Source organism: Ceratotherium simum, chromosome 18 (assembly GCF_057802395.1).
Source record: "Ceratotherium simum simum isolate JZ-2026a chromosome 18, ASM5780239v1, whole genome shotgun sequence".
NCBI classification, from domain to species: domain Eukaryota; kingdom Metazoa; phylum Chordata; class Mammalia; order Perissodactyla; family Rhinocerotidae; genus Ceratotherium; species Ceratotherium simum.
The window spans coordinates 586435-610456 of NC_141917.1; the positions used below are offsets into that span (position 1 = coordinate 586435).

General features: G+C 56.3%; 1 protein-coding gene across 1 annotated transcript in view; it reads right to left on the bottom strand.

Moving 5' to 3' along the window:
- LOC101394765 (putative palmitoyltransferase ZDHHC11B) overlaps nt 1-22795 on the bottom strand; it is a 61635-nt gene extending 38840 nt beyond the window's left edge. The window contains exons 1-6 of the mRNA XM_087443083.1: nt 22319-22795; nt 20064-20285; nt 9376-9551; nt 8756-8857; nt 5680-5804; nt 2333-2485 (exon numbers count right to left, since the gene is read on the bottom strand). Of these exons, the coding sequence (XP_087299209.1) occupies nt 2333-2485; nt 5680-5804; nt 8756-8857; nt 9376-9551; nt 20064-20285; nt 22319-22351 (811 nt within the window). The 5' untranslated portion in view covers nt 22352-22795. The remainder of the gene's footprint in view (nt 1-2332; nt 2486-5679; nt 5805-8755; nt 8858-9375; nt 9552-20063; nt 20286-22318) is intronic.
- Between the last annotated feature and the right edge of the window lie 1227 nt (nt 22796-24022).

Sequence of the window (24022 nt, forward strand, 5' to 3'; positions counted from 1 at the left end):
ACCAACAAGCATGAGAACAGATGTTTTGTAGTCATTTCTGGGAAGTGAAAAGGGCCACCCACAGAAGGCTATTTGCAGCTCGAGGAGCAGAGGGAGCGGCGGGCCGCCCCATTGCACCCCGTGCAGCCCACAGAGGCTGCCTGCCGGGCAGGTGGGCATCTGAGGAAGGAGCCCTTCCTGGGCAGGTTCTGAAGGGCTTGTGTTTCTGTTTTGTTTGGGCTTGACTTATCTTTCTTGACTAACTCTAGCTGGCCCTTGGTCCATTCTTCCACATTCCCTCAGAACCTGTGTCCGAGTTTGAGGATGTGAATTTGCACTTGTTTATTGCTAGTGAAAATAGTCATTCTTTTGCGTGAGTTTGCACAAATACCATCAAAATCAGATTTATAAGCATGCCCTGTGTGTCCCAGAGCTCACACTCGTTTGGACCAAGTTTCCTGTAAAACGTTTTAATATGGCAGCGATGGTAAAGTCGTGGAGGAGATAGAGTCACACAGCTTTATGCCTCACACGCGAGGAACTTGGAGGCCAGAGTGCAGTGTGTGCTAGGTGACCGTGCACCTGTTTCCTCCAACATTATTAGGTGCCCGCACATTAGCTTGGGGCAATTTGTGGCATCCTGCTCCTCCTTAATATCATCCGAGATGCCTTCTCTTCCACTGGCCGTGAGTGTGGCTTTTCCTCACACCTCTTGCTGGCACTCTCTGCGTCCACACGTCTTCCCAGGAGATCTGGCCCTCACCAGCGGTTTCACGCCACTTATGTGCTGAGGACTCGTCAGAATGTCCCTCTCCCGAGCTTCAAAATGCAGCACCCAACTTGGGGCAGCTTCTGACCTGTCCCCAGCACTGCCCACCTCAGGGCACGCACGCCTTGTGCAGTCCCGTCCCTGGAGTGTGGGCTGGTCCTAGCGACTTGCAGAGAAGGTGAAGGGACATCACTTCCAGGACTGGGCTGCAAAAGGCTGGCTTCTGCCTTGCTGCCTTCTCATTTGCTCCTTGGATGAAGCCAGCTGTCCTGCTGCAAGATCCTCTGTGGAGCGTCCACACGAGAAGGAATGGAGGAGGCCACTGGCTAGCAGCTCACGAGGAGCCAGGGCAAAGAGCTGACCCTGCCAAGGACCCGAGGCACCTGGAAGTGAGTCCTCTCCCGTCAAATGAGACCGTGTCCCTGCTGGCACCTTGACTGAAGCCTCGTGAGAGACCCTGGGCCAGGGGACCACGCTGAGCAGAGCTGACGCCCACCTCACGGAACTGTGAGGTAATAAACGTGTTGTTTTAAGCGGCTACGTTTAGGTAATTTACTCTAACTAACAATAACTAATATTGCAGCTTTTTCCTGGAAATCTGTTCTTTGATGTCCGAACACTGTAAGGTCGACATGTGCCGGCCTGAGCTCAGCGTGTCTCTCCCCTCCCTGCGGGTCTCCCGTGTGTCCCCATGCACAGGGAGTGACACTGCTGTCCTCCTGGTTGGCCGAGTGAGAGTCGGAGGCCCCTGTCCTCACATCCGACCCCAGGGGGTCATGAAGGCCTGTGAATCTGGGTCCTCCAGGCCCATCTCTTCCCCTGTGAACTCATCACAAACCTCCTGAGTGGCTGCAGCAGGCTCCCAGACACTCCAGGCAGGTGCACACGCTGCTGCTGGGGTGCCATCCCCAAAATGCATCCCTGACCCCATCGCCCCACGGCTCCCAGCCCCTCCCATGCACTCGGAAGCTCTGGGAAGAGCCTCAGCGGACTGGGCTTTGGGCGCCGTCTCCGTGCACTCCCTGCCTCAGCTGGGGACGCTCCCCACACCAGACCCGCTCCCATAGCCTCTGGGTTCCTCCTGGTGCCGCCTTCTCTCAGAGGCTGCAGAGAGCAACTGTGGTGACTTCTGAGGAAAGGACACAGAGAAGCCTCCACGTGCAGCCACCATGTAGACACGAGAAAACCACCGGTTCTCTCTGCACATGTTTGGTGAGTGGATACCCTGGCACTGAGTTTAATGCTTTTCCTTGTTAGGATTTCTGCTGGGCGTTTTTCTAAATCCCCTGTTCTTTTTTCATAGTGTCCTGTTCCTGCCTCACAAATTCTGTTCCTTTCTCTCTCTGAACACTTGAACTTACTACTCAAATCTCTTTCATGTTTTCTGCAGGTCTCAGAACAGAATTCAGCCACTGCTGGACCTGCTGCCCCTCTTGGGTGTTTCTTCTCTTCCTGTGATGTGTCCTGTGTGCTTTGAGCTTTTTCCTGGCAGAGGCCGACTGAGGGGCCACCTGCCTTGGGACACATGTGAACACGAGGGGCAGAGACTGGCCAACCTGGAGGCGGGCCCCGGGGGACACGCACTCAGGTAGAGGTGGAAGACGAGCAGCGGCCCGAGCATTAGGAGGCAGAAGATGTCCAGCAGTAGCACGAACACCCCAATGCCCAGGACCACTGGGGTCTTTGTCTTCACGGGGAGAAGGGGCAGGAACAGCAGCCACGTGTTCTCGGAGATTCCTGTGGAGACAAGGGGGAGCGCATGTGTCCAGCACCTGCGACATGGCAGCACCGCTCATCAGGTGAGCACCACAGGACAGAGCTTGGCAGTGGAGGAGGAAACCCTTGCTGAGGGAGCGCCTCCCTGCCCAGGTGAGCGCCTCCTCGCCCAGGTGAGCCGCTCCCTGCCCAGGTGAGTGCCTGCTCCTCACCCAGGTGAGCACCTCCCTGCCCAGGTGAGTGCCTCCTCCTCGCCCAGGTGAGCACCTCCCTGCCCAGGTGAGCCGCTCCCTGCCCAGGTGAGTGCCTGCTCCTCACCCAGGTGAGCACCTCCCTGCCCAGGTAAGCGCTTCCTCCGCACCCAGATGAGCACCTCCCTGCCCGGGTGAGCACCTCCCTGCCCAGGAGAGTGCTTCCTCCTCACCCAGGTGAGCACCTCCCTGCCCAGGTAACCACCTCCTTCTCGCCTAGGTGTGTGCCCTGCCTTACCTAAGTGCCTCACCTGAGCCCCTCCTGACTGTGGTGGGTATTATGGTCCCACTTTATAGATCTGGAAGGTGAGGTTGGGAGAGATAACTAAGTCCCCGGGTCGCAGAGCCTGACCCTTCTGCCTGACCCCAGCACTCACCCTTTCCCGCAGGCCCACGCTGCCTCACTGGGCCCTCTCCGTGCCCAACCAGCCACTCTCAAATAGAACTGGAAGGCTACAGCCACCACCCTGGGTCAGTCCTAGGATATGGTCCTCCATGCCCCAAGGGCTGCTGATGCTCACAACCACACCACTTCCAAAAATTAAGTGTAGGAAAGACGGTGAAGGGTTGTGCAGGCAGGCCAGTGAAAGTGGAATTCCAGTTGAAATGTCTGCTCCAAACAAATTCTAGAAATGTGTTTGACCCAGGCGCCCTTATGTGGCATCCCAAAAGGCGACTGCCACACCTTGTCATAGTGCATGGCCGCGGGCAGCGTCTAGGGCAGAGTCTGGTGCCCCCAGGGGCTGCAGCACAGCGTGCGTGGGGCCGGGCTGGACCATGGGGCGGCCGACCCCACACTTGTCCCCTTAGCTGTTGGTGTCGTGATGAACTGCCACCAATGAGAGCAAAGCATCCCAGGGAATTAGTGATTAAGAAGCTTTGTGGAATTTTCTGGAACAGCCAACCCAGGAAATTGCCTCAGTCCACAGTCAAGGAATTCACATGGAGCTAATCACACTGTGGCTCCAGAACCGGCCAGTCGCAGGGAGAACTCAGCCTCATTTCACCTCTGCACATGCACTGAGGTCACTGAGGCCAGTGGGCTCTCAGTGGCCACCCAGCTCCTCCTGCCCCTCCCGCTCCTCACAGCCCACAAAAGTGAAGGCCCAGTTACCCGACCATCGTTGGGAGGATGACCGCTTACAAAAGAAGAGGGCATGCACCCAGGCCTCGGGCTTGTCGAGGTTACCGCTCACTGGGCGCGAGCCGCATTTCAGAAGGTGCTTCAGGAACAGCTGAGAAGTCCCAGGGCGTGGAGTCAGCCAAACCCTTGGCAGTGGACGGAGGAGCTGCAGGGCCGTCCACGTAGAACTCACGAAGCTCATCCTTGAAAGATGACCGTTCCGGAGGCTGCAGGGCACTGGACAGCCCCTCTGGGTAAGGCCGTGTGTGGAGAGTGTCAGGATGGGCCGGGGCGGAGGCCTCTGGCCGCTGTGCACACAGCTCGGGCAGCTCTTCCTGTGGAGCGGCTGCCTGGTCTCACTGAGCCCCTGCCGTCCACCGTCACATTTGGGAACAGGTGCAGGTCAGACGGTCCATCCCACAAGGCCCATCTGTGCCAGGTGCTGGGGGTGGAGATGGGTGGGGTGCGGTGCCCCCTCCAGGAGGAGGAGAGATCCTCCTCGGGCGAGGCGCAGTGGGGCTTCAGGTCGGACGGCGGCGGGACGCATACTCTGGCACAGGCTCCGGGAGAAGGGAGACGTGGGGCCTCAGTCCCACCACCGCGTCCCCGTCACCGCCCGCCAGGCTGTGCTGGCTGCGCACTTCCCCGAGAGGAGGGCATGGTCTGAACTGCTCTGGAGCCAGGGCTGGGCCTCTGTGAAGACCAGCGTCAGCACCTGAGATGTTGGAGCCTGTGACAGGGCCGGGGGTCCCTGGAATGTTCTGGGCTGAGTGACAGAGGGCCTGCATTCTCCTGCCCTGCCGGCTGGGCCGCAGTTCACTCTGGAGAGATGCCTGGGATTGAGACGGGCGGCCTCACACTGCATCCCGAGGGCTGAGGTCCCAGAGCGTTCCGGACGGACACGAGGAGGTGCTCCACCCAAGGCCTCCCCTGCCTCAGTGTCCAGAGCCGTTGTGACCAATGACCATAGACCAGGTGGCTTAAACAACAGAAATTTATCCTCTCCCAGTTCTGGAGGCTGGAAGTGAGGGTGTCACAGGGCCGTGTTCCCTCCAGAGGCTCCAGGGGAGGATCCGTCCTTGAATCTTTCAGCTCCTGGGGTTCCAGGCCTTCCTGGGCTGGTGGCCTCGTCACTCCAGTCTCTGCCTCCACTGTCACAGGGCCTCCTCCGTGTCTGTGTCTCTCCTCTTCTGTGTCCTTTAAGGGCACTCTCATTGGGTTCAGGGCCCTGGATAATCCAGGGTGAACTTATCCCAAGCTCCTTAATCACATTTGCAAGGACCCTTTTTCCAAATAAGGGCACAGTCACAGGTCCGGGGTGGGTATCTTTCAGCCCCTCCCTCTTCCCTCTAGCTAGATGTGGACGTCTGTTCCAAGGCCGGGCTCCTTGACCCGCTTAGCAGAGAGCTGTGTTGAGCCCGCAGAGCCTGCAGCCACGCGTCACCCCAGGCCCTGTCCCCAGACAGCCTGCCCTCCCACCCCACCCTGCTCCCAACTGTGACCAACTGTGGGGGACAGAGTGCAGACCGCACTCTCTGATGCCAGATGCTGCCTGGAAGCATGGCCTCCGAGCAGCCACGCCAGCACCTCTGTGCCCCAAACCTGCCTCCCGGGCACTTGGGAAGCTGCTGAGTTGAAGTGTGGACCCTGGGTGCTGCCCTCGGCCTGGGGAGAGCGCCACGGCACCTCCTGCTGCGGCCGGCACTGCTCACCCAGCCTGGCAAGCCGGGCTTCCCACCACCTGGGATGAAGACTTTCACCCGGCAGATGGCTGGAAGGCGCGGCTAGGACACTCGCGTCACCCCGAGTGGCAGTGACCCCCCGCCCGAGCAGCAGCGTACCTCTGTAGTGGGGGTCCGTGCGGAGCTCCTCAGGGTTGGTGCAGTACTGGATGAAGACATACAGCAGGATGACGAGCAGGCAGAGCAGGCCGGCCAAGGCGGAGGCCACAGAGCCGAAGAAGAACCTGCGGGAGACGCAGAGATGGGCTCCAGCCAGCCAGCTGGGCAGCCCCGGACAGCGCGGTTGGCGAGCGCGTGTGCATCCAGGTGGCGCAGGCATCCCTGCTGACCGCTGCCCCCCGCACCACGAGTCCTGCTCCCGGTCGCATCCTAGAGCTCAGCACCTCTTTCTGTTTGCATCCTCGAGCGTTTCTGTCAAGCTCTCCTGGTGAGGTCGCTGATCTGTGCCCACCACTGATGGTACCCACGGTTTGTATCACCTCACAACTGACACCACCACCTCATGTGATTCTCGCAAGAGGCTGCAAGAGGAGGGGGAGCCACCCCCAGCTCACAATAGGGAAACTGAGGCTCAGAGACAGGGTGTGACTTGCCCAAGCTGCCTGGGCCCGCAGGACTCCACCGTGTCCCCAGCCCGCAGCTCAGGGCCTGCCTGCGATTCCCGGCTCCCTCTAGTTCCGACCAGGGCTCCCTCCCAGCCACGGCACGCGGGGTCCCATCCAAGCCCTGGAATGGCGGAAAATGAGCCCTTACGGGCTCTCAGCCTCAAGTCAGGGTTCGTAACTGTCGCAGTTGAACAGAATGGGCGTGTGAACAGGTGGGGGGTGCTCCACGGTGCCGTCCTGCCATCAAGGGCACTGACGCGGGAGGGGGGAGGCCGGGGGTGTGCGGCGATAGATGCCAGGACAGCACGCGAGCTCGCCGCGGCTGATCTCAAGGCCCGAGGAAGCGTGACCATCCTGCCTGCAGAGGGTACACCCTCCGAAGCCCCACGCGCGTGTTTGTGCCAGAAATGATGTCGCGTGCTTCCGTGCCAGACCAGAGTCTCTCCTGCGCCCCTGTGTGCACTCTGAACACACAGAGAGTGATCTGCCCGCCAAAAACCTAAATTCTAGGCAGCAATTCTTGGAATACGCTTTCACTAAAACATCTTCCCTTAGTCTTTCTGCTGTTATGTTTAAAAGAAACTATTCCACTAACATTTTCAATGTTAAACAATGTCTTTTGTTCACGTAAAATTTAGTCGATTCCATTTTTCTTTTCTGGAACTTCTTGAAGTTTCTTTACACATATCTTTAGGGGAGGGCTGAAGTGTGAGCGTTCTCGAGGGCCAGGCGGACGCGCGCAGCCCTGCGGGGAGAAGCTGCCCTGGGGGAGCTGAGTCTTGGCTCCCAGCATCCCTCCCGAGGCGTCTCTTCTGGATGATCCTGTGTAGGCCGACTCTCTCCTGTGTGAGTGCGGCTCCTCGAGGGCGCCCACAGGAGGTGGCCGTGGGGACATGGGGAGGCCCCGGACTGGACCCTCGTGGTCATCTCCCTCCTGCTGTCTGGGCAGAACTCCCCTCCCACCTGGAGAGAGGCCCCAGCACCGGGCAGGAGGTCCAACCACACGTTCAAGCTTGTCACCGTCCTCTCCTCTCCAGCGTCCACAGGGAGCGGCTCCCTTCCTTGATCCAAGTGTCTGTGGGCTCCCAGCTCTCTCCAGCTTTTAATCCGCCGTGCCTCCGCCGCCCTGCGCTTTCTCCTCTTCTCACTGCTGTCAAGGCGCGGCCTCTCTCTCAAGGTCTCTTTTACAGACTTTGTCAACTGTTTTGGCCAAATTATACCCTAAATGCCCTTGCTTTCTCTGCCTGAAGGATGCAGGGACAGGAGGGAACTGGGGTGGATGCCGGCGGTCTGCCCACTGCACATGGGCCGGCAGTGGCCCTTTCCTCTCGCCCTGAGCCCCGACCCACACGAGGGGGTGCCTTTACACATGCAGTGCCCCTTCCCTTTTGTGGGCTCCTTCCGAGGAAAGTAGACCTCTCCCTGCTGTGGGTCAGGCACCGCTCCCTCCTGCCAACCCTGCCTGGTGGACGCAGGGAGGGCTCCTGGGGCCCACGCGCTGTTGAGGGGTCTTCCCGGCCCCACTGGGAACCCCCAGCTCAGCCTGCTCTGTTGCTGGAGCCTGTTGTCAGTGGAGCCTGGCCCATTCCGTCCTCATCGCGGGTGGGGTCACACACCCTCGCCTGTCCCCTGACGGCCCTCGCCTCTCCCCGGACCGCTGACCGCACCTAGAGGTGACCAGCCGGCTTGACACACTGAGGCCCTAAGGAGGCGCATCCACGGGGAGCGGGGGCGTGCCGGCGTGCGGACCATGGTTCCACCCTGCCCTCTGACCTTCCAGGGATTCCTCTTCTGTAGGGGGGACGGCGGGACCGGGGGTCCCAGGTCCCTTCCAGACTAGCAATTCTGACTGGACTTTTCTAATTATCAAAGCTCTGGATTTCCCTCTTGCTCAAAGCAGCAAGGCCTCTTTTCATGCATTTCTCATGTGGTCTTCCCTGCCGGGTGACGCAGATCCACGTTGCACGCTTGCTGCTGTGTGTGGTGAGCAATGTAGCGCCCTCTCCCCCCTCCGCCTGGACAGCAGCTTGGCAGCCCCCCTCCCAGAGGGCTTCTCTTTCCACGTCTGGCGTGGAGGACCAGGGAGAGCGCTCGCTGTGTTTTCGCAGTGACGCACAGCTCTTCACAGCAGGCGGAGCTGACAGCCTGGCTCCAGAATGTGGGGCCCTGGTGAACCCCATAGGCCCTGCACCCTGAGCTCGCGGAGGAGACGCGTCCTGCCCATGGCTGGACACTGACTCCTGGCGCAGCCCCCGGCCCATAGCCTCTGTACTCGGGGCCTGACAGCCTCGGCAGGGGGAGAGCAGGCTGCCAGGCCAGCGGGTCAAGGACTCATCAGCCCAGCCTGTGCCCCCACAGACGGGCTCCTTGCCGACGCTAATGGCGGTCTCCAGCAACTTACTTTGTGAGGATGGGCTTAACGTGGCACTTCCAGGGACAGCTCCACCCAAACACGTTCCAGAACCAGACGAGGAGACCAGAGGGATGCTGAGCCCACTGTGCTGGAGGCTGGGACGTGGCCCCAACCTCACCCACCGCCCCCTGCCACCGCCCCTCCCCCTCCCCCTCACCAGTAGTTCCTGGTCCCCACGCAGTTATTCAGCCATTTGCAGTGGTGGTCAAAGCCAGAGATGCACTTGTTACAGGTGCTGCAGTGCTTGGCTTTCTTACTTCTGGAAGGCAGAATTCGGGGGGAGCAGCCTGTCAGCAGTCTGTGCAGGTGGGACAGGGTCAGAGCCCTAGCCCGCCTGAGAGAAGAGAGACGGCAGCAGCCCTGGGCGGAGAGGACCTCCGCCCAGTTGCTCCTGCCCTCCCTCGGCCACGCCTGCCACGTGGTGCCAGGGGCTGAGGCCTGGAGGCCGGGCTTGGGTCCCGCCTGGAGCCACTGGGCTTCCGTCCGTCCCAGGCCGCCCACTGACATCCTAGGGCCAGTGGAGACCCCGGGGCCCTGAGCAGCCCCCGGCTCTGATCTGGTGAGGGCAGGGGACTCATCTGAGAAACCCAAGGAAGACGTGCTCCCTCTGCTCCTAGATCAAGGGAGCAGTGCCCGTCAGCTGCGTGGACACACAGGCGGGCCCTCGGGCAGTCACCCCACCTCTCCACGCCCAGTCCCTGCAGGCCCCCACTGTGGCTGGAGAGCTAAATTCGGCAGTCCACGGCCTGGGCGCAGGGCCCCACACCACGCACTCACACGGGGACCCGGCACAGATGGCAATACTGGTTCTCGATCACGTGCACATGTTTGGAGGAGTCGAAGATCAGCAGAGGCTCCGAGTAGTTCTTGAGGCGGATGCTCGCTTCGGCCGGGTCCAGGGACGTTGTAATCAAGTGGACGATGAAGTGGAAAAAGAAAAGCGCACCAGTCACCTGTGGGGGGTTGTCAAGGAACAACTCAGCCCAGGGCCTGGTCAGCATGGCGTCAGGTGTCCACTGGAGGCGGGGAGGTGTCCAGGCCAGTGCCACCAGAGCCACGTGCCCAGCTAGTGGCAGAGACCAAGGGACCTCTCACACGCCCATGGCCAACACAACAAGCCCCCTGATTCCTTCCTCCAGGAGGGACAAGGCTTTCAAACTGGAAGTGATGCCTCACGACGGCGAACAGCTATTCACCGAGGGTGTGGATTCACGTGCTTCCCCAAGGCCGCGGAAAAGGCCTGCGTGCACCCGGTGGGCACCGAGCCTGGCGCTGAAGGATGTTGGGGGGGTCCTTTGGGCAGCAGAGATGCTCTGAGCATGTGTGTGGGGTTAGGAAGAAAGTGTTTCATCAAGAAATGAAGAAAGGAGGGGCGGAGCCAAGGAGGCTTTGTGGAGCGGCCACATACTCACTCTCTGCCTCTATCTCCCTGCCTCTGTGTCTCTCTGCCTCTGTGTCTCTCTTCCTCTGTCTCTCTCTCTGCCTCTGTCTCTCTCTGTCTCTTTCTCTCTCTGTCTCTGTCTCTCTCAGCCTCTGTCTCTCTCTGTCTCTTTCTCTCTCTGTCTCTGTCTCTCTCTGCCTCTGTCTCTCTCTGTCTCTTTCTCTCTCTGTCTCTGTCTCTCTCTGCCTCTGTCTCTGTCTCTCCCTCCCCCCTCCCCCAAGACCCCTCAGGCCCTCTCCAGCTCCCACTCCCTCCAGGGCTCCGAGGGTAAAATTAAGCCCTCAGATCCCACCCTCTCCGCCTCCCCTCCCCCGGGAACTACACACCAGCCCCATGGAAACCAAACAGAAGGGGCCGCCACCTCCCCACAGCCCTGCCCTGATTCCTGGATGAGTTCTGAGCCTGGAGGGTTCAGGGATTACAGCCTGTCTCCCAGAGGACAGAGGGCAGTCTGGGCGTGGCTGGGACAGGCCGCCCACCTGCAGGGTCTCCTCCTCTGTTCCCAGGAGATGAAGCCTGGCTCGCTAGCCACCATATGCAAAGGGCTCTACAGCAATGTTAACAGCAGGGCAGGCTCTGAGCAGGGACGTGGGATTATAGCTCAGTCCTTCGGGAAGCCCCTTCTTGGGGGTCCTTCTCAGGCTCCACTGCTGTCACAGTTCAGGGTCTCAGTGTGGAGCCAGCCGGGGGACTCTGGGGCTTGGGTGTGGGTGCGTGCCCCCGTGAGAGTCCTGTAAGGAACATGCATGATGCACAGCAGGCCCAAGTGGAGGCTGGTTCTGGCCAAAGCCGCTCGTCCCTCCCGCACCCTCTGGCCTCCGGGCACCGACTGCAGACCCAGGGCCCTGGGTGCCAGGTGTGGGCACGAGGCGACGGGGCCTGGCCCAGCTGGGGGACGTGGAGATGACCGTGACGGTGGGGAGTGAGAGCGAGCCAGGGGCCAAGAGGGTCCGACTGGGAAGCTGGTGCCCAGGCCAAGGGCAGGCAGGCACCCCACCAGGAGGAGCTGGAAAGCGGGTGTGGGGAGAAGGCTGAGAACCAGCCAGCCCTGGGGGACTTACACAGGAGACAGGACTACCAGACATGAAGGCCCTTCTCACGGCTACGGATCCTGCAGGGTTGGGATAAGCCCTGAGCCGCCCCTACTCTGCTGTTGGACAGACTGAGGCCATGCTCCTATACAGGGCGTGGGGCAGCGGGCAGGTGGGCAGTGGCTGGGCCAGGCCTGTCACAGCAGGTGACACCAACACGGTCCTGGCATGCTGGTCCCCCCGCACCCGCTCCCTGAAGCCTGAGGCGCTGGCCAGACACGCAGCACTGTTTGTGTGGTTGCCGGGCAACAAGAGCACGTCCTGAGAGGCAGTGACAGCCGAGGACAATGAGATGTGGCAGGAAGTCGCCTTGTGGCCCAGGCGCAGCCCCTTCCTCCGTGGGGCTGGAACAGAATTGTCCTCATCAGAAACCGGCAGGCAGGCGGCCAGGAGGGTGGGCAGAGTGGCCGACGGGGCCTCTGCCCGTGAAGCAGGTGAGGCCAGGACTGAGGTGTGTCGCCCAAGCCCTTTGCCCCCACGTCTACACTCGGCTCGCTCACAACATCACTGCCAGCCAACCAGCGTGGGGTCAGCGTGGCCCGAACTCAGACCCTCAGCCTGCAGGTGGAGGTGCCTGGGGCACCTGACCTGGCCTGGCCTGGCCAGCCCTGCAGAGCTGCCTGCGGCCAATTGCCTGAGCCATCCCACACCTGCAGGCGTGCTAGCCAGGCCACCTCCCTGAACGCGTCCCCTGAACCCAGAGGCGTGGCTTCCCAGGGGAGGGGCCCTGAGACTCCAGGGCAGGGTCTGCCTAGACGTGGTGGGTGAAGCTGCCCACAGCCCCCTCGGACATGAAGCTGTCCAGAGCAAGAACAAGCACAAGCCTGCCGGCCGCACGTGGAAGAGAACCCAGCCTGCTTGTCTGGTCCAGCACAGCTCAGCACTCAGGCGACACCCAGTCACCCACAAGATGATGTTGCTGAGCGAAAAGTCAGCTGCATTTTGCCCAAGATGACCTGGCCGTTCACTGCATCTGCCACACACTGGGGACCATTGTGGGCTGAGCCCTTGGAGCGGAGAGGGTCACAGAGGGTGCCACACCCTCAAGCTCCCGCTTTTACTTTCACATGTAATTTGGAGAGTCTTAAGGCCAAGCAAGTAATAAAAAGAAAAGGACGAGTCCGAGGTGTCTCACTTTCATTACCAAGCAGGAGGCCGCCTGCCCGTGAAGTTCCAGTCGGTGGGAGCTGTTCTGAGAAGCGCCTGGCCCGACATCCCTAGCAACAATCTGTGTTTAGTAAACAAACAGCGCAGCGGCGCCAACCCAACACGCCCTCTGCACTGTTAACCTCTGCGTCCTGGCTGCGGCAGGAAGAGGCGGCGGGCGCACCGCAGAGCTCCCACCGCCCACGTTCCCTCCCAGCGCTCCCGCCGAGTCAGAGCCGGGCCCGGAGAGGAGGCCAGCTTCGCCTCACTGATCAGAGCCTCTCCCCCGCGTTGCCCAGTTCGTTTTGCCTCGGGCCACAACACAGCGTCTCCAGAGTAAATCAAGTCACACCAGGCTCCAGTCCCTCCCGCACAATGGACGCACGGGTCAGACAGCCTAGCCGTTTCCCTTCTAGAGCGTGCCAGTTCACGCCGAGGGAAGCACTGACTCTCGGGGTCGCCCAGCACCCCGCTAGCTGACCTCTGCGCCGCACATCCGCCCACCTTTGCTACTTCTTCCTGGTTTCCACTTGGGCCTGTGGAAAGCCGCCCTGACCCCAGACCCTGACCTTCCCAGTGCCCTGGCGTGGGCCAAGGTCACTTCCCCGCCAGCCTAGTCCCTGCAGGCCCGAATGATGCTGGTGCCCCCCAGTGGCCAGAGCGTAGTGCCCAATGTGGCTGCCCAGGGCCAGAGGGACATCACTGAGGGACTAGGGGGTGCCAGGCAGCGGGACACTGGACAGAAAAATGTGTCTCAAAGGCAGCCTGAGGCCTGGACAGCCAGGGAAGCTGTCCTGCATCCATCACTTGGGACGACCGGGAGTGGGCAACACAGACCGGGCGTTGAGCCACCCAGGAGGGCGGACAACCATGGACCAGGGTTCCAGAAGAAATGGCCGGTCCAGGTGCGGGCAGGGAGTGCACGTGAGCCCGAGGTTCCTTGCTGTGCCGGAGAGCAGGTAAGAGCTGAGAGTGACCACTGGACAGAGAACACGGGACCGGCTCAAAAGACTCCAAGGGCCAAAATGGGGCTAAATTATGGGTCAAAAGATAGCGGATAGTAATCCAGCACATAAGCAAAACACACAGTTAGGGGCTGAACGGTGTCCCAGAAAGATGTTGAAGTCACCAGCCCAGGACCTGTGAGGGTGACCTTGTTTGGAAGCAGGGTCTTCAGGGATGGTCACGTTAAGTCGTTAGGGTGGGTCCTGACCCCATAGGATGGACGCACTTATAAGAGGCCTTCAGGACACAGACACTCGCAGAGGGACGACCATGTGAGGACACGGAAGAGGCCACATCTAAAGCCAACGGATACCTGAGACCAGCAGAGCTGAGAGAAAGGCCAGGAACAGACCCTCCCCTGGAGCCTTCAGAGGGAGCGCGGCCCTGCCCACACCGTGACCTCAGATTTCTGGCCCCAGAACTGAGGGGGCACAGATTTCCTTGTTTAAGCCGCTCTGCCTGTGGCACTTGTCACAGCAGCCGGGGGAAACGCATACGCCACTGTTCCACGGTGCTGCTAGGGGAGAGAGGGAGGGTGGGGTGAGCTGAGTGAGGAGGCGGCAAAATTAGGAAATTTTTCACCATTTTACAAGCCCCAGTGAGACTGCGATTTGGGCAAGGGAAAACGGTGCACCCACGGCCCCAAAGTCTACCTGCGGATTGCTCCTAACTTTGGGGGAGGGACCTGGCCCTCCTCCCCAAGGAGCAGCCTCCCAATGGGGGCCAGACCATAGGGCAAGATGGTGAGGCCAAGAAAACCACAACAGCTGCCCGACCAAAGGCAGGTGGGTGCTGTGCTAGGCCAGAGAGACCCAAGATCCCAGCACCACAGGAAAAGCACAACCCTTGACCAGATCCTGGATTAAAAAATAACATAACGGATGCTTTTGAGACTGCTGGAGAGGTTTTGAGGTGGGCTGCCCGTCAGATTGTACAGTTACGGCTCGTCTTGGCTGTGACAAGACACGAGTTGCGTGGGGTGACGTGGGGCCTGGGATGGGGCTTTGGGAATGCTGCCTCGCCCCTGACGAGGGACAGGAGGCCCAGAGGAGGGGTGGCTGTGCTCAAGGGCACAGGGGGCTGATGGTACGGCTGCTCAGCTCTGGTGGATCGGACTTTTTCAGGGCCCTGGAGACCGGGGAGGCCGGCCCTGTCAGAGGCTGCATGGAGCTGAGGAGACGGGGCTGAGGCCGAGGGCTGGGCCGTGGGGCCGTGGGAGACGCCGAAGCTCACGGGCAGGGTCTGTGGAGCGATGACCCATAGAGCACGGGTTGGGACTGGCAGAGACAGGCCATCATTCGGAATAAGATCTGTCAGCTCTGCGTGAGGAAGGGGCAAGGCTGGTGGTGCCATGTGGCTGCAGCCCCTCCACAGTGGACACCTGAGTGACAGCCACATATATGTCCATGTCCCTCAACACCTGCCCACCTGGCTGGGGCTGGGCTCAGGCCACCTGGCTTGGAACCCACTCAGGTGACACGGCCCGTTCGGAGCCTCTTTCGGCAAAGGCCTCCTCTCAGGGTCTGGGGGAGTGGGGCTGGCGCAGGGCGTGCAGCCCTCCACTGTGGCCTGTGCTGCTGCTCCTGGCAGCCCAGCAGGCTCCCTCTGGCCTCCTTCCCTGCCCTCTGCCATCTCAGGGCCAGCACTCACAGGCCCAGCTGCCACCCGCAAATGGGAGGTTGTCCCAAGAGGGACCAAGCAAGAGAGCACTGAAATGAGTGGGGAAGAGGGGCCGCCGTTATAATTAGTGTCTCTCCCTAAGAGCACTCCCTGGGACCCCTGGCAAGGATCCCCTGCCCAACCAGCTGGACCCAGCCCTTTGCAGACCTTCAGACAGATGGGGCCAGATCAGGGGAACCACAGCTGCACAGGGCACCCCAGACCCAGAAACTGAACCTAAATCCCTGAGAGATGCCCTTCATCTCTAAGCCAGAAGGGACAGCTGAGGGAGAAAGCCTTGGTCCCTGTGCACCTCTGCGTGTGTGTGTGTGAGCGTCTGTGTATGTGTTCACGTGTCTCTGCACATATGTGTGTATCTGTGTGTGCATGTGCTTAGAGGGAAATTTATAGCTTTAAATATATTAAAAAGAAACAATGTCTAAAATCAATGACCTAAGTTTCCACCTTAAGAAGCTAGAAAAAGAGGAGCAAAGTAAACACAAAGTAAATGGAAAGAAAGAAATAGTAAAAATAAAAGCAAAACTTTAAAAAGAAAGAAAACAGAAAATTAACAATTCCAAACGTTGATTCTTTGAATAATTACGAAAAGTGATAAACCCAGGAAGACTGATGGAGGGAGAGAACACACATCACCAGTAAGGATGATGAGGGCACATCACTACAGCTCCCACAGACATTCAAAGGATAATAGGAAATAGTGTGAATAACTTTATTCCAAGAAATTTCACAATTTAGATGAAATACTCAAATTTCTTGAAAAATACAACTTACCAAAACAGACACAAGATGAAACAGAAAAGCTGAATAGCTCTATTTCTATTAAAGAAATTGATTATCGAAAACCTACCACAAAGAAATCTCTAGTACTTTGAGGGAAAAAATGAGCCAAATCTAGAGCAAGGGGGACATTCTACAGGCAGATGCCCTGGTTTCTCTGACCAATCAAAGGCCAGGGAGCAAAGGGCATGGGGAGCCTTGTGGGGTCAGGGAGACTTCAGGGCAGAGTGACCTCATGCCAGGTGGGGGCCTTGTGGGATCCCACTGGGGCCCAGGCATCTGCAAAAGGGCTTCTTTAGAAAATGCGGGAAATGTTGATCTTGATATTAAGGAGTAAGGGGTAAGTTACTACGTGATTTTTTCAGGTGAGATAACAGAACAGTGGCTACGGAGATAAAAGCCCTTGTCGGATGCAGACTGGGGCATTTACAGGGAAATTTCATTATGTCTGGGACTTTTAAGGATACTCCAGTGTACGGGCATGCGAGATGAAACAAGATTGGCAAATCTTAACTGTTAAAGCTGACGACTGGTCCTGAGTCCTCCTGCTCCCTCTGCTTTCTCAAAGCTGGAAGACGCCGTAGTAAAGAGTCTGGGGCAGGTGGCTGAGGCCCCGAGAGACAGCTCGGTCTGTCCTGCATCCTCCCTCCCATCCAAGATCCACCATCACACACACCGGGGCTCTCTTTACTCGGCCAGGGACCTTGGGGGTGGCCTAGGCAGAGACGGGCAGTGTAGACTGTTTCCTCACTGAGAGGAAGGCTTGCCCCAGGTGTAAACATCCTCCTTTGAGAAATGTGGTCCCAGTGCCCGCTTCGCAGCAGGCTTGCCTTGTCCGCTGGCTCTCATGTCGGGCAACCCTGGGAGTGGGTCCCAGGGTTTCCTGGTCAGGTGCCACGGACCCAGGGTCAGCCAGGTGTGACATGGAACCCCACGCCACCCTGATGCACACCACCGAGAAATCAAAGCAGACATCTTCTGGGGTGCACCATAGAGCACAGCCACAGGCGGATCCCAAACGTGAAACCCCGTAAGCGAGGCATGTGACGGTTGACCTGGAAAGCTCTGTCCCTGGGCAACAAGGCTCCATAGCAGGCACTTGACAGAGGTGTGCGGGGAGCAAACTTGAGCTGTCCATCATAAAGGCTTCAGCATTCTTTTAAAGTCCTTCCTCATTAAAACTCACTATTCTATTTGAATAGACCAGTCACCAGTAAGGAGATCGAAACAGTAATCAAAAACCTCCCCAAAAATAAAAGTCCAGGACCAGACGGCTTCCCTGGTGAATTCTACCAAACATTCAAAGAAGAATTAATACCTATCCTTCTCAAACTCTTCCAAAAAATTGAAGAGGAGGGGAAGCTTCCTAACTCATTCTACAAAGCCAACATTACCCTGATACCAAAACCAGACAAGGACAACACAAAAGACAAAAATTACAGGCCACTATCACTGAGGAATATGGAGGCAAAAATCCTCAACAAAATATTAGCAAATCTAATACAACAATACATTAAAAGGATCATACACCATGATCAAGTGGGATTTATTCCAGGGATGCAGGGTTGGTTAAACATCCGCAAATCAATCAACGTGATCCACATTAACAAAATGAAGAATAAAAATCACATAGTCATCGCAATAGATGCAGAGAAAGCATTTGACAAGACACAGCATCCATTTATGATAAGAACTCTGTATAAAGTGGGTATAGAAGGAAAGTACCTCAATATAATGAAGGCCATATATGACCAACCCACAGCTAATATCATTCTCAGTGGAGAAAAACTGAAAGCTATCCCTCTAAGAACAGACACCAGACAAGGATGCCCACTTTCCCCACTCTTATTTAACATAGTACTGGAAGTCCTAGCCAGAGCAGTCAGGCAAGAACAAGAAATAAAAGGGATCCAAATTGGAAAGGAAGAAGTGAAACTGTCACTATTTGCAGATGACATGATTTTATATATAGAAAACCCTAAATAATCCACCAAAAAACTTTTAGAAATAATAAATGAATACAGTAAAGTTGCAGGATACAAAATCAACATACAAAAATCAGTTGCGTTTCTATACACTAACAACAAAGTAGCAGAAAGAAATTAAGAATACAATCTCATTTACAATTGCAACAAAAAGAATAAAATACCTAGGAATATTTTTAACCAAAGAGGTGAAAGATCTGTACACTGAAAACTATAAAACATTGTTGAAAGAAACTGCAGAAGACACAAAGAAATGGAAAGATATTCCACGCTCCTGGATTGGAAGAATTAACAGAGTTAAGATGTCCATACTTCCTCCAGCAATCTACAGATTTAATGCAATGCCTATCAAAGTTCCAATGACATTTTTCACAGAAATAGAACAAAGAGTCCTAAAATTTATATGGAACAACAAAAGACCCCACATAGCCAAAGCAATCCTGAGAAAAAACAACAAAGCTGGAGGTATCACACTCCCTGATTTCAAAGTATACTACAAAGCTATAGTAACCAAAACAGCGTGGTACTGGCACAAAAACAGACACACAGATCAACGGAACAGAATCAAAAGCCCAGAAATAAACCCACACATCTATGGACAGCTAATTTCAACAAGGGAGCCAAGAACAGACAATGGAGAAAAGCAAGTCTCTTCAATAAATGGTGCTGGGAAAACTAGACAGCCACACGCAAAAAAATGAAAGTAGACCATTACCTCACACCATACACAAAAATTAACTCAAAATGGATTAAAGACTTGAATGTAAGGCCTGAAACCATACAACTTTTAGAAGAAAACATAGGCAGTACACTCTTCGACATCAGTCTTTGCAATGTATTTTCAAGCACCACGTCTGACCCGGCAAGAGAAACAATAGAAAAAATAAACAAATGGGACTACATCAAACTAAAAGCCTCCTGCACAGCAAAGGAAACCATCAACAAAACGAAAAGACAACCTAACAATTGGGAGAAGATATTTGCAAACCATATATCTGATGAGTTAATATCCAAATTAACTATCCAAATGTATGAACTCATACATCTCAACAGCAAAAAAACTAACAGCCCAATTAAAAAATGGGCAAAAGACCTGAACAGATGTTTTTCCAAAGAAGATATACAGATGGCCAACAGGCACATGAAAAGATGTTCAACATCACTAATTGTCAGGGAAATGCAAATCAAAACTACAATGAGATATCACCTCATGCCCATCAGAATGGCTATAATTAACAGGACAAGAAATAAGCGTTGGAGAGGATGTGGAGAGAAGGGAACTCGCATAAATTGTTGGTGGGAGTGCAAACTGGTGCAGCCACTATGGAAAACAGTATGGAGAGTCCTCAAAAAATTAAGAAGAGAACTACCATACGATCCAGCTGTTCCGCTGCTGGGTATTCATCCAAAAAACATGAAACCACAAATGCTAAAATTACATGCACCTCTGTGTTCATTGCAGCATTACTAACCATAGCCGAGACTTGGAGGCAACCTAGGTGCCCATCAAGGGACGAATGGATAAGGAAGATGTGGTATATATACACAATGGAATACTACTCAGCCATAAGAAACGATGAAATCCAGCCATTTGTGACAACACGGATGGACATCGAGGGTATTATGCAAAGTGAAATAAGTCAGAGGGAGAAAGTCAAATACCATATGATCTCACTCATAAGTAGAAGAGAAAAACAACAACAAACAAACACGTAGAGACAGAGATTGGACTGGTGGTTACCAGAGGGGAAGGGGGGAGGGAGGAGGGCGAAAGGGATGACTGGGCACATGTGTGTGGTGATGGATGGTGATTAGCCTTTGGGTGGTGAACATGATGTAATGTACACAGAAATCGAAATATAATGATGTACACCTGAAAAAAAAATCTATGTTCCTGAAAAAAAAAGACCTCACTCTTCTCTATTGGATGACACAGATAGACCCCATAGTGCGTGGTTGGGAAAACCGCAGTGGCCCAAGTCTGCACTCCTTCCTTTCCTCAGGTCTCTCTGCCCCCCACCCCAGGGCCCCTGACCACCCGGCGCACTCTCCCTGCACCAACGGCGGGTCAGGGGCAGACTCTCCTGTGTAAGCCCCGAGCCAGCGAGCTGCACAGACGGACGTGGGGTTTCCGGCACCATGACAATAGGGGGTGTTTGGGGTGAAGAGTGGGGAGCCGGGGTGGGAGGGCAGGGCAGACGACACTTGCGGGGACTCAGCGTAGAGGATGGAGCGGCAGAGGGAGACCGTCGCCGGCAGGCACGGCACAGCTGGGAGCCAGCTGTGGTGGCAGAGTCCTTCGGACGCCCCCGCTTTAGACAACAGGCAGGAAAAGGATACACCATAGGCGACGTATTTCCAGTCCCTCGGCAGGAAGGGGATGAAGATGCTGAAGGAGCTGAAAGCCAACACCAGGAACAGGACCCAGGCCACCACTTGCAAGGCGTGGATGGGCTTCGACCAGCCGTTCACGCGGATCGGCTGGCGCCACGGGATCTGCGATGGCCTGCTGGCCCCGGCTTCCGGGACGACCCGTCTCCAACTCCTGCTGCAGCAGCCCTCCTGCGAGATGGAGGAAAGCAGCACGGCAGGCGTGGGCCTCCTGCCACAGCCCCTTGTGGCCGGGGAGATCCCTGGGGACGGGAACCCACTGCCTGCCATCGCCCGGGACTGCTTCTGGCAGCAGAACTGTCAGGGCTGGGGCTGCGGCTGGAGCGGGCAGAGGGTCCCCTGCAAGGCCATCAGAGGAAATCCTGTGGAGCCCACCCGGGCCACGGCGATGATGGCCTGTGGAAAACAGCTCTTGGAGGGTATGTGGCCCACAGGGCTGAGGGACTGGAGGGGCACCCACACACCGGGACCCCAGGTGTGGGCAGCTACCAGTCCCTCGTGGCCAGGGGACAGCCTACAGCAATGAGTCCAGGGGCTCGTTCCTAAATGCGTATGGACTCATAAGAAGCCCCCTTCAGGTGTGGGGGGAAGACCTGCGTCATAAGAGGCCCTCATCCCAGGGGAGACCCCGGTGACAGCAAATGCAGACTGTTAGCCACCAGAAACCCTCCCTGAGGACCCTTCCTGCAAGTTTCCCTTGAGAACAGAACGCGAGACCACATTTCCAGAGATTTCTGTGTCATTCCTTCTGCAGGCCGGGGAGACCTCCCACCATGGGCTTCTGGGACCTCCAGGTGTCCTGGAGTGGCCCAGGTGTAGTGGCTGGGAGGCACCGTGGCCACTTCTGGCCAGTCATGTGGGCAGGGGCCGCCAGGAAAGAAAGGGAAATGGTGTCGGGAAGACTGAGGAGCATTTGGGAGTGTGGAGAGAGGTGGATGATGTGGACTTGAGGTGGGACTTGAGGAGCTCAGAACACTGCCACCCTAGGCCCTGTGCAGAGCCCACATTGTCCCTTCAGAATAAAACGCACAGAAAATGTTGTTGATGGAAATGTGTTACTCTGGGAAGAGACAGAGATGTTGAAAGGTACTCTGAGACTTCCTCCTGTGCTGTGCATTCCCTGGGGGGTTTTCCTAGGAGCAGATGGCAGCTGCTGGCCATTGCTCTTGGTTGTCGCTGTTCCTCCAGGTGTGACGCCAGCTGGATATGGGGCCACAGCGGCCCCGAGCTCACTTGGGACACATGAGACTCTCAGGGAGACCTGAGAGAACATCCCGTTTGTCAGACAAGACCAAGGTTCTGAGGACTGGAGCACAGAAAGGCAGTCTTAGGGATTAAAGCATGATTCCCAAATAAAAACCACGTTCAGAGGGAAGAGCCAACTAACAGAAAAGACATTGCCAAAAGTCAAATTCCAGGAATCTGGAGGGTCAAACCAAGGAATCATCGCAGATCTCGGAACAGAGAGGTGGAGAAGTGACAGTCGTGAGAGAACATTTAAGGGACATGGAGAATAGAAGCTGGAGACACAATATCTGTTAGGATTTCCAGAAGAGGAAAGCAGAGAGGATGTAAGAGAAGAAACAAAGGGAAAGGTGAAGACAAGGTGTCTGTACTGCAGGAGATTTCGGACCCCAGACCTAGAGCTTGCTCCTGGAGCCAGACAGGAACGTGAAACAGAGAAACACACCATGGGGTGGAAATGTGAACTTCTAGGATGCAAAGTCCTATGAGTGTCCCTGGAAGGAAAAGAATGAGATTACCCACAATCTGGGATACCTAAAAGTTGTAATGGCATCAGATTTTGTAAGATTTTAAACACAGAGCAGTTCTTCAAGTTCTGAGAGTATTTAAACCTAAAAGAGACCCAGCCAAACTATCACTGAAGTGTGAGAGCAAAAGCCTTGGCCGTGTGAAGACTCAAGGTACACCAACCCATCTTTTCTGAAAGGCTTTCTGCAAAGATTTACTCCATCAAATCTGAAAATTACCCCCCATAAAATGGAAGGCATGAAGTGGAACCACAGTGATGAGCAAATGACCCTACATCTAAATCAAAGCTACAGTGAAATGGAGTTGAGGCAACGGCTGACCACAGAGCTGACCTGTGCCTGTCAGAAGGCACAGAATGTCCACAATATGGTGGGAGGAGAAAACAACGGGCGAGAGGCACACGTTTACCCCAGATTTACGAGGACTCAGACCTGCACGGGCGGCGTGAATACTGGCCCCATCATGGCTCTGCGGGTTTGCAGGACGGCCGTGGGGTCTTCAGACCCTGTTTAAACCTGAAAGAGAGCAGACAGGGTGGTGAAGCCGGGGCTGGATCCACAGCCAGGAGGTGTGTGCACACTTCACCCCACTCCTCCCCAATGGGCAGGCAGGGTCTTTGCTCAGACATCTCCATTAATGAAAATCAAGTGTTCTTTTCACTTAGTCTGAAATATGTGCAAAAGGCAAAATGCGTATTTTCTAGTTTAAATTCCTTTTTTGTTTTTGCAGGGAAAGACCCGCACTGAGCTAACATCTGTTGCCAGTTTTCCCCTTTCTTCCCCCCTCTCCAAAGCCCCAGTGCATGGTTGTATTTCCTAGTTGTAAGTCCTTCCACTTCTTCTATGTGAGTGTGGGGTGAGGGTGGTGTGGTTCGGCACCCGGAAAACAAATCCCGGCCCCCACTCCCCCACCCCCGAAGCGGTGAGAGCACCAAACTTTAACCTCTAGGCCATCAGGGCTGGCTCTCTAGTTCAGAATCTTATCTCTTGGGAGATCAGGTCAGTTAAAAAAACCTGGGACCAAACACCCGGCTGTCAACAAATGTGGGCTTCCTCTGTTTCCTTCTGGGTGAAATGGGCACAATCAAAGTGGGCTCCAAGAGCCCCGTGGCCCACGGTCTCCCCGTCTGGCAACAGGCGGCTGAGGACGGGCAGGGAGTTGCTGCAGGGGTGACCAGAGCAGGCCTGGCTTGTGAGAGCTCACCCCCCTCCGTCCACACCTCCACCACTCGTGGGACGTTCACTTGGGGAAATACCGCTTCCCACCTGAGTTGGAACTCCACCCGCCTGGTCCATGCCTGGAGGAGGAGACCGCGCTTCCCGTCTGACCACAGCACAGACCCGTTCCTCTGTGCCTCTCTCCGCTGAGCGTACGTGGAGTGCGGAGGCGAGCGGACGACCCAGGGCTGGGCAGCAGCACAGCGGCGGGCGGCCTGCCCCCCGGACCCAAGGCCACCAGCGACGGCAGGCGCCCGGGACGCTTGCCCTCTTCTCACGGAGCGGGAGTCCCACTGTCGCTCGGCAGAACCGGACGGGCCCCAGCAGCGAGCGCCAGGGAAGACCCACTCCTTCCCTGCCTGGCGCGAGACACGGCTCTGACATTGCTGCTGCATGTGAACACATGCACAACACACACACACACCACACACACGCACACCACGTACACCATACACCACACCACACACGCACACCACACACACACACCACACACACACATGCACACTGCGTACATCATATACCACACCACATACACATGCCACACACACATGCCACACACACATACACACACACACACCACATACACCATACACCACACCACACACGCACACCACACACACACACCACACACGCACACCGCACACACACCACACACACACACATGCACACTGCGTACATCATACACCACACCACATACACACGCCACACACACACATATACACACACACACACCACATACACCATATACCACACCACATACACTCACACACACCACATACACCACCACACACACTGAACACCACACAAACAATACCACCAGACACACACACAACACACGCACACACACTCTTTTAGGTTTCTGGACTCATTTCTCACTTCTCGACCTTTTTCATGCTGTTTCCTCAGCCTGGAATCTCG